This window comes from Megalops cyprinoides, chromosome 11 (genome assembly GCF_013368585.1).
Source record: "Megalops cyprinoides isolate fMegCyp1 chromosome 11, fMegCyp1.pri, whole genome shotgun sequence".
NCBI lineage: Eukaryota > Metazoa > Chordata > Actinopteri > Elopiformes > Megalopidae > Megalops > Megalops cyprinoides.
In genome coordinates, this window is record NC_050593.1 from 2,205,524 (window position 1) to 2,218,695 (window position 13,172).

The 13,172-nt window shown below is 42.6% G+C and overlaps 1 protein-coding gene across 1 annotated transcript in view; it reads right to left on the reverse strand.

Moving 5' to 3' along the window:
* Positions 1-3,937, reverse strand: part of LOC118785793 (von Willebrand factor C domain-containing protein 2-like) — a 44,367-nt gene extending 40,430 nt beyond the window's left edge. Inside the window, exon 1 of the mRNA XM_036540730.1 lies at positions 3,548-3,937. Within this exon, the coding sequence (XP_036396623.1) occupies positions 3,548-3,937 (390 nt within the window). The remainder of the gene's footprint in view (positions 1-3,547) is intronic.
* Positions 3,938-13,172: the final 9,235 nt, after the last annotated feature.

A 13,172-nucleotide genomic window follows, 5' to 3' on the forward strand; every position in this document is an offset into this window, starting at 1 on the left:
AAAGAAGTCCAAGAGTCCTGACTGTCATGGACTTTCCTCCACAGTCATCTAACCTCAACCCCACTGAACATTTATGGGGGCACTTGAAGACTGAGAAAGCCAAGCATTCTGTGACATCACCAGAGGCTCTTTGGAACATTGTCAAATCATGCTGGGATAACATGGGTCATCAGGTTTTGCACAAACTTGTGTAGTTCATTTAACTACAGGGACATACCAAATACAAATAAAATATTCTGACATTCATGTACATTTTTCAAAGATTCAACTTTTCACTCAAATTGTAAAACTGATATTATCATTTGTAATGAAAAAAAAAATAGTATTACATTCGAAACAAATGCAAAATAGAAGTATTTTGACTAGTGGTCTTAGACTTTTGGACCCCATACATACACACACTAAATTGATTATTTTTCTTCCTAAATGGCACCCCATACTGAAAGGTACAAAAGCAGTGCCCCAGCAGTGAATTAAACCGGCAACCTTTCAGTTATGAATCCTACTCCTTACCACGATGCTACACCGCTGCCCCTTGTTTGAGACCTTATTGTTTGAGTCCAACACAAACGCTGTCAAATTACAGGTGGAAAAATTCAACTAAATGGTGACCTATCTTTGCCTCCCTAATTGTCAGGTGCCTATGGGTCATAAGCACTTGAAGTTACATAGAGAAATTTGTGAGGGACGAGTAAAGTAAAAGAGAAATGCATATCTCTGTCCTTTATGGGTTCACATATTTCCTTAGTAACATGGTTTTCGTTTTTAAGACGAGGTTTACAGCATGAATATGTCTGATGATCATGACGTGAGCCTATTTGGCCGTAACATGACATTTTGTTGACAACTGGCAAATGGAGGAATTTCTTTTAGAAACCTGTTGTTTCCATGAACAACACACAGCTGTCAACATTAGTTTAGAGCAAAAAAGAATAACACATGAATGGGGCATAACTCAGAAGGTGCTAGCAGTTGTCACAGACAATGGTCCCAATGTTGTCTCTGCGGTACACAAGGCTGGGTGGACGCACTACCCCTGTTTCGCCCAAAGCTGTCCCTGCAATTGTTCAGCTCTTGGAAAAATGCAGTAGCATTGTATCATTTTTCTACCACAGCACAAAAGCCATGCAGAAACTCACAGACACACAGAAGCAGCTGAACATGGCAGAGCATAAACTGGTTCAGTCAGTAGAAACAAATTCTGACAGAAATCCAAGAAATTCATGAGCACCATGCACTGCCTCCACGTCTGTGCCAAGTTCTGCCTCCCCAGTGTCTTCTGCACTTACACCAAGCTCTACCACATCCACAGCAAAATGGTCACATTTTGACACTCAAGCTCTGTCAGCCCAACAGTACCACTCAGCAGGCACTGTTACGCTCATTGAGATGCGTCGCTACTTAGAGAAAAGGGTAATTCTCTGGGACCAAGACCCGTTACACTGGTGGAAAGAGCATGAACAAACTTTCCCATCCCTAAGTAGACTTGCAGCAAAATACTTGGGCATCGTTGCTTCCTCTGTCCCCGCAGAGAGAGTTTTTTCCCAAGACGGGAGAACTGATAAGCCAACAGAGAAACCTACTGAAGGGGAAAAATGTAAACGTGCAGCTGTTTCTAAACAAAAACCTAAAATGAATCGGAAGACCTGGATGTTTTTCAGATGTAAAGGAAGTCGTTGTTTTATTCTAAATTTTTGTTTGAACCTATGTTCAAACAAAAATTTGTGAGAGAGAATGATACTGCACTGTACCAAACCGACAGTGAAACGTGGTGGGAATATTCAAGTCTGGGGGTGTTTTGCCTACTCTGGAGTTGGACACCTGCACCGAATTGACTACACCCTGACCAAGGAGAAGTACCATTCCATTCTTCAGAGACATGCTATACCCTCTGGTTTGCATCTTTGTGGAGAAGGATTCATACTGCAGCCGGATAATAACCCCAAACACACCTCGAAGCTTTGCAAGAACTACTTGAAGACCAAAGAAGTCCAAGAGTCCTGACTGTCATGGACTTTCCTCCACAGTCATCTAACCTCAACCCCACTGAACATTTATGGGGGCACTTGAAGACTGAGAAAGCCAAGCATTCTGTGACATCACCAGAGGCTCTTTGGAACATTGTCAAATCATGCTGGGATAACATGGGTCATCAGGTTTTGCACAAACTTGTGTAGTTCATTTAACTACAGGGACATACCAAATACAAATAAAATATTCTGACATTCATGTACATTTTTCAAAGATTCAACTTTTCACTCAAATTGTAAAACTGATATTATCATTTGTAATGAAAAAAAAAATAGTATTACATTCGAAACAAATGCAAAATAGAAGTATTTTGACTAGTGGTCTTAGACTTTTGGACCCCATACATACACACACTAAATTGATTATTTTTCTTCCTAAATGGCACCCCATACTGAAAGGTACAAAAGCAGTGCCCCAGCAGTGAATTAAACCGGCAACCTTTCAGTTATGAATCCTACTCCTTACCACGATGCTACACCGCTGCCCCTTGTTTGAGACCTTATTGTTTGAGTCCAACACAAACGCTGTCAAATTACAGGTGGAAAAATTCAACTAAATGGTGACCTATCTTTGCCTCCCTAATTGTCAGGTGCCTATGGGTCATAAGCACTTGAAGTTACATAGAGAAATTTGTGAGGGACGAGTAAAGTAAAAGAGAAATGCATATCTCTGTCCTTTATGGGTTCACATATTTCCTTAGTAACATGGTTTTCGTTTTTAAGACGAGGTTTACAGCATGAATATGTCTGATGATCATGACGTGAAATAACCCAAAAAATGACGCCTTTTATATTGCGGTTATGACAATAAGATAATGCCGCGTTTTTAAGATTAATCGGCAGGATGCTTTGCTAACTGTGAAATCAGATTTCCGCAATGTACACAAAGTTGTTTTATAAGCAGACATCAGCTTCTTCTTTTTATTGCGCTGGCGCAATGCTAACTTCTCATAGTGCCCCAGTGATGAATTTAAAAAATCCTCATAGTGGTTTTAGAATGTGCAACTTCGTCAATTGCTTTCAACGCGATATATCGAATAGAAACCAAGCCACGATTCGATCAGTCGACCAACCAATGAATCCGCAAACCTCTAACAACTGCAGTGTGCCGACGATTTGCAACGGTAACGTTAGGCTGAGAAAACATCGCGTCACTATTCAAAAGGGAGTGCAGCATGCAACTGCAAAGTACAGAGAGACCTATCTAACCACACCTTTTCACATCAGGGCAGTCGTGAAATATGTGGGTAGGCCAGTTAAGTAATCAGAAATGTCTTGTGTGAAATAACGCAAGTCCAATCAATAGTCCAAGCGCTCATAATGCATAATACATCCAACTCCTAGCCTCCTTCTTATTAGTAGATGTAAAAATTTACTGTCCATCACGATCAAAAAAGCGGCCAGAAGAGACACGAACTACAGCACAAGCCAATAAATCATAAAAAGTGTGAGTATTTTCACACCTCGCTCAGGCAGGTCACTTGTACATCGTGAAATTGCGCAAAAGTAGACTTTACCTTAAATTCCTCTAGTATCTTGTAAGTCATCCCCCGGTATTCACAAAAGTTTTTGACCTCCTTGCACTCGGGACAGCAGCCGTTATGCTCCACTTTGGTGCACTTGGGGTGTATTTTGGGACACTCCGGTTGATCGCACACGGGGCCGTCCTCTGTGCACATGCAGGGGCAGTTCGAGTGTCCGGGGAAGAAACGCTCCCCGAGCCTGTACACGAAGCCACTATCGTCCACGCAACCCTTCCCCCGGTAGTCGTCGAAAACAACGTTGTCATTGTTGACCGTCCGCTCAGCTCCGTCCGCAAGGTAATCCTTGGGATCAATGGAGGCCGTAGAGACGGTGGTATTCAAGGCGAAAAAGAGGAGGCAGGTTGTTGGGAAAAGGGGGCTCATTGTTCGCCGCGGTGCTCCTACGCGTTCAGGGAGAGGATCTCAATTGTGTTTGCGCATATTTTTCCTAGACGAAACACCATGAGCTGAAAAAACTGAATTTCATATCTGTTATACCGTGTATATTAATGACACCGTAAAAATGGGGAAAATAGGCGTTTTCTACTTGGTGATCTGTAAATGGAACTATGATATGCGGCGTGTTTTCAATCTAATAAATTCAACAGATTTCAACATTAATGAAGATCAGTGTAGTTAAATCCCTTCAGAAGAGTTATTCACCCTCAAGTCAATCTTACAAGCCTACAGATACCGAATGTGACTTTTGCAAACAGTAGTATTAAAATTTATTCCACCTTATGCCTGTGATACTATTTTTCCTGTTTGTGAGTGTATTAGGTGGTATTCAGGTTAAGGACATAACTTGATAAGTGCTTGCCAGAGGCGAAATGTGAGCTCCTGCGATCTCTGAGCTGTGACACAACTGCAAACACGGGAAGGGAGGAACCTTTACACTCCTAACAGTGTGAAAAGACCCGGCTTTAATGCAGTAATTGATCTCACCATTTCCCAGGACATAGCCCACGTCCAGAGAAGAAACAAATACGCGGATATGTTTTTTTTTTTCTTTACATGGAATCATAACATTAAAATTGTGCATTAGATACCTCTGAAAATCAATAGAGGATTCACTAATTTATCGACAGATAGGACTGAAAGGTCGTCGATAAATTATTTTACGATCATAGTTCTTACACATTCTGCTATTGCTGTTGTTATTATTACTTTGAATTACACCATAATTAGTTTTTTAGGTAAATAAACAGCCTAATGTGATTAAGGAGCTATATGACAGCCGCGGTGTTCTGTGAGACATCAGGTGACAAGTTAGAAAATGCTTCGTTCGTCTATTCAAGTCTTCAGAACGTCTGTCAGTAAACATGCGATGACAATATGTTCATCTATGTATATTTAACATGGATTATTCCACCAACGTCGCACAAATAGCATCTTCTGTGTCATTAATAACCACGGTCACGTAGTGGGCTATTCCCCAAATGTTTGCCACTCACAAGGGACCGAGAAATGAGCTATCAAATCGCACATGACTGGAGTCGGATAGGCTTTCAGCTGCTGTTTTCATGAACCTGCTATGGAGGCATCATCCACTCAACCACTTAGAGAAGTGTTGGCTATTCGCGATTTTCAATTACAATGCAGTGTGCAGTTGGAACGGTAACAACGCTGGGTTGATAACCACTGGTTAGGGAAAGTTCGCTATATCGAAAAAGACTGATGATCACAAGCGTAATCAAATAGATCTAATAAGAACTTATTATGATGAGGATGTACAGTGTGTATTAAAATAGCATCGCATCGTATTGCACGACAAAGGGTAAATTGTGCTTGTTTGGACTAATGGACTCATTTGATTGCTATTAACTCACCGCGTAAAAATATCTGGTTCCACATTAATGGAGCCCGAATCGAGCGATCTCAGTCCCCTATCAGACTGCTTAACCACAGAACATAACTTCCAGCCAAACCATTGGCAAAGAAAGCTTGCCGGACCTCGAATGCAAGAAGTAATCCTTTTTCAGTTAGCTGACGTAAACTGATAGTAGGTCACAGCTGTGAAGCCCGCCAATGTTCTGCTCAAGAGATAGTGTTGTCGTGTAACATAGTCGGATCCATAGCTGCTCTCTTATCAGCATTTCTGATAGTCGAGAAGAAGAAGAAAACCTTAGGCTTTAAAAGCGATGCGAAAAATTGTGTTCCTTGGTGTTTCCAGTTCTCTCAATCATTTTGCTGTAATCATTTCACAGAACTTCCAGATTCTGCAGGTGCATCCACTGGCCATATATCCTGCGAGGAATTTATATAAAAAGGAAAACATTATAAATAAATCAACTGCAACTTTAACCAAAATAGTTATTGACGGAATATATGAGCATTCCTTTGTAGCGCAACCCAGCAAAGTTAGAGCCTCCGCAGAATAACCTTGTAAGCCGCAGACTAATCCGTTTACAGTCACAGATGAACATAGATCAACGTATAACGCTGATGCTAAGTAAACCACTGTGTGGGAGTGGGCGGGAGCCCTGACTCAATTCAACAAGAGCGAGTCGGGCAGAGAACAGAAGGGTGGTTCATCCCAACAGACTGCTTCTGTGCGGGAACGGGAGCGTGTTCTGACTTACTCAGAATCACGGACAGAGGAGGTCCAGTACCACGGACAGGGACAGCTTGAATTTAACAGATGAGGTAGCCTCAACACCCTGGACAGCGGCAGCCTCAGCGATTTTGCTAATGCGTCCTACAGCCGTTTCCACTGCACCGAAATACAGGATGTTTTATCTCTTCTGAGCGAGGCAACGCGTGAATGCCACAGAGCATAGCTCCGTCAAACTCTTAATGCATCCTTTTTTTGAAAAAAAAAAAAAAAAAAAAAAAAAGCGCTCACGACGTGCCTGCCAGGGGGCGAATCGGATGGAAGTACTTAAGCGATATAGACGTAATTCCCCTGAATCTTTTGTGCAACGAATGTTTTGTAAGGGACTCCTCACAAATTAAACCCCAAGAAAATCATTTTGCACAAAAGCTATGGAAACCTCAGAAAAAATACCATTTTAAGGCTCGGAAAAAAATGCATTGACCAGTCCATGCTAATCAATTTAGCAGAGATCTATATTTCACCCGCCGTCTCCTTCCCGCGCCCGCCCCACAGGAGATTAACATAATTCTACTGAAAACTGCTATACAAAAACCTGCCCATAGGGGACTCTGCCTTCCTATGTTGGTAGTCAACGTGAGGCAATGAGACAAAGCGCTGAAGTCTTTTAAAATTTTTGAATTTAAAATAAACATGCAATATGACGACATTTTCTTAAAATTTCTTGTATCTTAGGGGAGTAATAATGTGTAGGAGGTCATGCATTCAAAGATTACTGTAACTATCTGGAACAAAAAGTAATCTTGTTTCTTCATATTACTTTGCATTTAATAGAAGGTTTAGTGAAAACACATTTTATTACCAGACATTTTATAATTGAACAAATTCTGATGCATCACATTAAAAGCTAGACCTGAAATTGAATTCTGTTTAAACACTCTTACACTTACTGTCATTTCATAATGTGGATTCCACAGGTGGATACAGGATAAAAACACAAGTAAATCATAGTGTAAAATTACTTGACTTTTGCTCAAAATGAATAATGGAACAATAAATACAGTAGTCCTTAGACTATCCATGGTGTCTAACGGCCAGTAGAAAATGACTACATAAACAGCTGTGATAAATATATAGCAAATTCATCCTTTATACATATTTTAATACTGTCCACAGTGTTGTGTGATAGTTGCTTATTATCTCCATTGCCATTTAGAAAGGAGAGTGGGTACATTGACACCGAACTCTGTTTCCTTACACTAGTTAATAGGGCACATGCTTTTTGCTGCATCATATGGAATAGGCTCATGTACACGGATTGAAATTTTCAGAAAAAATCTGTTCATATCTGTATTCATCACCTTCTCTCTTCAGTCCGTGGGATGATGGAAAATTATGATAATTCTATTTGTTAGTAAATGTCCCAATTACCAAAACATGTTTCGTTCCAATAAAGAAGCAGATCCGTTGTTCGTAGCAAAGTCAGGGAGGTTTATTTGCACAGCCAGCTGTGGGAACATCAGCATTGAGCAGAAGTTCAACTAGTATAACATTTCGTTCTTTTTTAATACAGTTAATAGCAGGCACATTTGCATACAGTATGAGTTATGATGACCAGCAGGGGTGCTGTTTCTGATTGGTTTTGCGGTGCTGTGCATAGCTAAACAACTCCCTCTCTAATTGGGTATTTCCTGAGCCCTGTAACCTAATTGGCTCCGTAGGGTTCACAAGAGGTGCCGTTTGGCTCCGGTCGGATGTAGCGACATCGCTTTGCATTCGAATACACATCGCTTGTCTCCAGCGTTTGTATTCGAATACACATCGCGTGCCAACTCCATGCCGTTCCACAAAACTGTCTCCTAACATGGAAACACATGGAAACAACGAGCTGGGACTGCTTCCTGCAAGTCATGTGTCATTGGAGCCATCACAGCTTGTTCTCCTACAGTGGTAGTAATGATTTCAAATATTGGAAAGAATCTTAAATAACATTTACATACATGATTTCATTACTTGAAGTACTGCACTTTAAGAAGGTCCATGTGGATATTTTATTTACTCAGTTTTATGCCTTGGTAAAATTTGCAGTGATTTTAAAGGCATGTGGGCCACTCTAAAGCAGATATAACAGCGGAGAGTTGATTTTTGAAAAAGTGACTGGGGCACACTTAATGACATTTACTGTGAGATAAATTAACATGTGAGCATGCTGCATGGTTGATGGATACAGAACGGTTACAGAAGGTGCATAATTGGTCTGAGGGTATGGGGTCAGGCAGACACACTAAAAGACCTATCCATCCGGCCACTTTCTTAGCAGGCTCTGTAGAAAGGCTCACATTAGATGGACACGTTTTAGATGGGGGTTGGAGTGATGGGGTCACATCTGGAGTGACATCAATGTGCTCCAGATGCTGACAAACAAACTGGGGGTGGGATGAGGGGCATGCAGCAGTCCGTAACCCGTGCCCGTCCATGGCTTAATCTGTGGTCAGTGTCAGCTTAATTGGTGTCAACACTGCAGGCTTGTGTGAAAGAGAAAGGCTGAGCTGGCCCTCTTGCTGTTTGCAGAGATACATGCACATTCCTAACCCGAGGAGCACAATCACACTCTCTCACAGAGCTTGTCGTGTTCACTCATCACCCATTTTTTCAAAGCCCTGACTCAATGACAAAGTGGGATCTTTAATTGGTGATGTTCACACAATCTGTAAATCAGAATGAGTGCACTCCGGTGTCACGTTATTTTAATTGATATCACCTGGGGAAGGCTGTGCACTCAGAGCGAAGTTTAACAGAGTGAAGGTCATGTTACTCACACATAGAATAACATTACCCGAGTGGATGACTTTTTTATTATAAGACCATCATCCGAGTGGATGTGCTTTTTTTTGCAGTGCAGTTGTCTGGCAGGATGATCTTGTGATTCCACGTGTTGTCTTCAGGATGACCTTGTGGGCCTGTGTACCATCCTGAGGAAGGTGATGTGATGGATTACTTTTTAGGTACTGGAATTCAAATAATTCAGGAGTTGCAAGGAGGGCTGCAATTCTAGTTTCTTTGGTTTATTTAAACCAGTTCATTGGTTTAACATCCATTCTTTCTAAGACTTTGGTCTCTTTGCCCTACATATTACTACACTGACAAGCACTTAGCAGGGCACACCAGCCATGTCAAGGCTAGTATAAAATGCTATTTTCTGACATGTAGCTAAAATGACCAATCCATGCAATGCTGACCCATCTAATCTCTGTCTCTGTTGTCTAGTGTAGGTCAGTGGATGTTGTTTTCAAGTCTTGCAGAGTCCTCCAATGATGTGAATACATCAATGGTTTCTGACAAGGGACCAACGGGCCAACAGGCTTAATAAATCAGATGCATGCACTGTATAGCTGATGGACAACATTCAGGCAGGACGTGCAACCAATAGCTCCCACTGAAACATGCTGCAGTACTCTTAGCTTTCCTGATTCATCTGACCATATAGAGATGAGAGGCAATACTGCCACCATATGAGATGAGGTAAGGATCAAATGCAATCCCATCTGGATTTTGTAGTACTGTATGTTCCCCTGGCTTGTGTGAAATACCTGCACATAAGTTTAATTGCTAACATAAAGATACATACAGCAACCAAAAAAGGCTGTCCAAACAATAGTTTCCCTGTCTTTTTCCTAGAATCATCCTCAGACCCTATAAGGGGCCTCTGGGAGTGCTATCCAGTCTTTGTTGTTTCACTTATGGTAGAACAGCCAGTAAAAGCCCCATGAATAGAAACATGGACATTATGCCCAGTTCTCAACTAATGGCAGAAGCAACCTTTTTCCTCCTGTATTCAGCCTCTAGCATGTAGACCTGAACAGCATAATCATGGTTCAGCTCGCTCCATTATGTCAACTCACGGTCCCTGGTTCTTCATGCTGCGCTTCTTATACAGTTTACAGTTTATACAGTACACACACAGCCTGTGCTGGCCTTACACTCTGAATGCTAGCTTACCCCTAGGTGTGGACAGACACTTTTGGGAACAGAGTGCATCCACTGTTCTTCTGTCCTGTGTGTGCGTGCGTGTTTGCTCATGTGTGTGCACGTTTGTGTGTGTGCATGTACATGTACGTGCATACATGCATGCATGTGTATGTCTGTGCACGTGTATGTGTTTGCATATACACTCAGTGACTACTTTATTAGGTACACCTCTCTAACACTGGGTAGGACCCCCCTTTGCCCCCAGAATGGCCTGAATTCTTCGTGGCATGGATTCAACAAGGTGCTGGAAGCATTCCTTAGAGATTCTGCTCCATGCTGACAAGATAGCATCACGCAGTTGCTGCAGATTTGTCGGCTGCACATTCATGCTGCGAATGTCCTGTTCCACCACATCCCAAAAGTGCTCTGTTGGATTGATCTGGATCTGGTGACTGTGGAGGCTATTGGAGTACACTGAACTCATTGTCATGTTCCTGGAACCAGTTTGAGATGATGTGTACTTTATCTTGCATTGCACGTTATCCTGAAGTATCCATTAGAAGATGAGTAGACTATGGTCATAAGGGGATGCACATGGTCAGCAACAATGCTCAGGTAGGCTGTGGCATTTAAATGATGCACAATTGGTATTAAGGTGCCTAATATGTGCCAAGAAAATGTTCCCCACACCATTACACCACCACCTCCAGCCTGAACCGTTGACACAAGTCAGGATGGATCCATGGCTTCATGTTGTTTACACCAAAATCTGACCCCACCATCTGCATGTTGCAGCAGAAATCCAGATTTGTCAGACCAGGCGATGTTTTTCCAATTGTCTACTGCCCACTGTAGCCTGTTTCCTGTTCTTAGCTGACAGGAGTGGTACCCGGAGGGGTCTTCTGCTGCTGTAGCACATCCACCTCAATGTTCAATGTGCTGTATGTTCAGAAATGCTTTTCTGCATATAACTGTTGTAGCATGTGGTTATTTGTCGCCTTCCTGTCAGCTTGGACCAGTCTGGCCATTTTCCTCTGACCTCTGTCATTAACAAGATATTTTCGCCCATAGAACTGCCGCTCGCTGGATGTTTTTTGTTTTTTGCGTCATTCTCTATACACTCTAGAGACTGCTATACATGAAAATCCCAGGAGATCAGCAGTTTCTGAGATACTCAAGCCACCTGTCTGGCACCAACAATCATCCCAAGGTCAAAGTCACTTAAATCAGATTTCCTACCCATTCTGTTGTTTGGTCTGAACAGCAACTGAACCTCTTGTCTATGTCTTCATGATTTTATGCATTGAGTTGCTGGCAGATGATTGGTTGATTAGATATTTGCATCAACAAGCAGGTGTATAGGTGTACCTAATAAAGTGGTCACTGAGTGTATATGCATGTGCCTGTCTGTGTGCATGCATATTTGTATGCATGCATGTGTATGTTTGTGCCTGTGTGTGTGTGTGTGTGTGTGTGTGTGTGTGTGTATGCATGTTAATGTGTATGCGTATGTGTGTGCACTGGTGTGTGTGTGTACATGAAGGTATGTGTGTGTGCGTGCGTGCATGTGTGTGTGTGTATGTGTGGGTGCATAGTTTTTAAAGACATGCAAGGATTGTGTATTATGTCTTGTGCACATGTTTTTCTCCATTACCTTCACTGCCCTGGTGTTCTGTATAAACCCATACTGAGACACCCCTTTTGTTCTTGTGTGCTCCTGTGGTTTCCTGTATGATCATATTTGCCACTAACAGCACATGCTGTCCTCTGTAAATTCTACAGCTGCACCTGGGGTGCCCAAATATGTGAAACAGGGTGGGACGGCTGTCATCAATTTCCTGTGGCACACTGGAGTCAGTCCCAGACCATTATAAGGCATGCTGTGTGACTTTACCAGCTGCGCTGCCATGGAGTGGAAAAGCAGAATGGGGCGGGTTTATTTTGTGGGCTTTGAAAGAAAAATCTCTGTCAGATTGTAGCAAAGGGTGAGAGCAGTCACCCCACCCGGCCTTGAACCCGGGTCTACAGGGTACCAAACATGCGACTTTGACTGCGACGCCAAAGAGCCAGGCTCGTTGGTATGGCAGTCAGAGCGCATACTCAACCGTAGTGACGGCACTCCATCACACAGATCCATGCTAAATGAAGGCGGCGTAATTTCCATCAGGAAAACGTATATTTAGACATTCTGTTATTTATTCACTCAGCAGGTGGCCTTATCCTGGGGATTTAGTATCCTGTGTATCATCCATTTCTACAGCTGTGCAAAGCATATTAAGTGCCTCATGACTAAAATGCCCCCAACCGGAAATTTTGGCTGACTGGTTCCAACCGTGTGGGTGACCGTGGGGTGGAGGGGTTGTAGACTTCCTCACACTGGCCACCAATTATCCCTGCAGAGGTACCAGTCATTTGGCAAGGACATTTAACATTCCTTAATGAATATTAAAAAATAATAATAATAACTAGAAAAGTGCATTTTCTGAAGAAAATGCAGAGTGTGCTTGCAACCTGGCAGCAAAAACATAGTAACGTATATGAGACAATCACTAGGATGTGGCTAAGTGGTTGCTAGGCTCTTGCTAGGTGGTTGCTAGAGTGTTGCTAGGTGGTTGCTAGGATGTTGCTAAGCGGTTTCTAGGTTGTTGCTGGATGGTTGCTAGGCTGTATCTAGGTGGTTGCCAGGGTGTTACCAGGTGGTTACCAGGTGGTTGCTAAGGTATATAAGGTGGTTGCTAGGGTGTTGCTAGATGGTTGCTAGTGTGCTGCTAGATGTTTAGTAAGGTATATGATTTGGTTGCTAGGGCGTTCTTAGGTGGTTGCCAAGGTGTTGCTAAGTGGTTGCTAGGGGGTTGCTGGGGTGTTGCTAGGTGGTTGCTAGGGTAAACAATATGGTCGGTGGGGCATTGCTAGGGTGTTGCTGGGTGGTTCCCAAAGTGTTGCTAAGTGGTTGCTAGGTGGTCACTAGGGTGTTACTAGGCGGTTGCTAGGGTGGTCAAATGGTGACCGAGTGGTAAGACTTTGAAAAATGAACTGAAGTGAACAGGAGGATGGAGAGATGAGTGAACGACAAAAAGACGAGTGCGGGTCAGTATG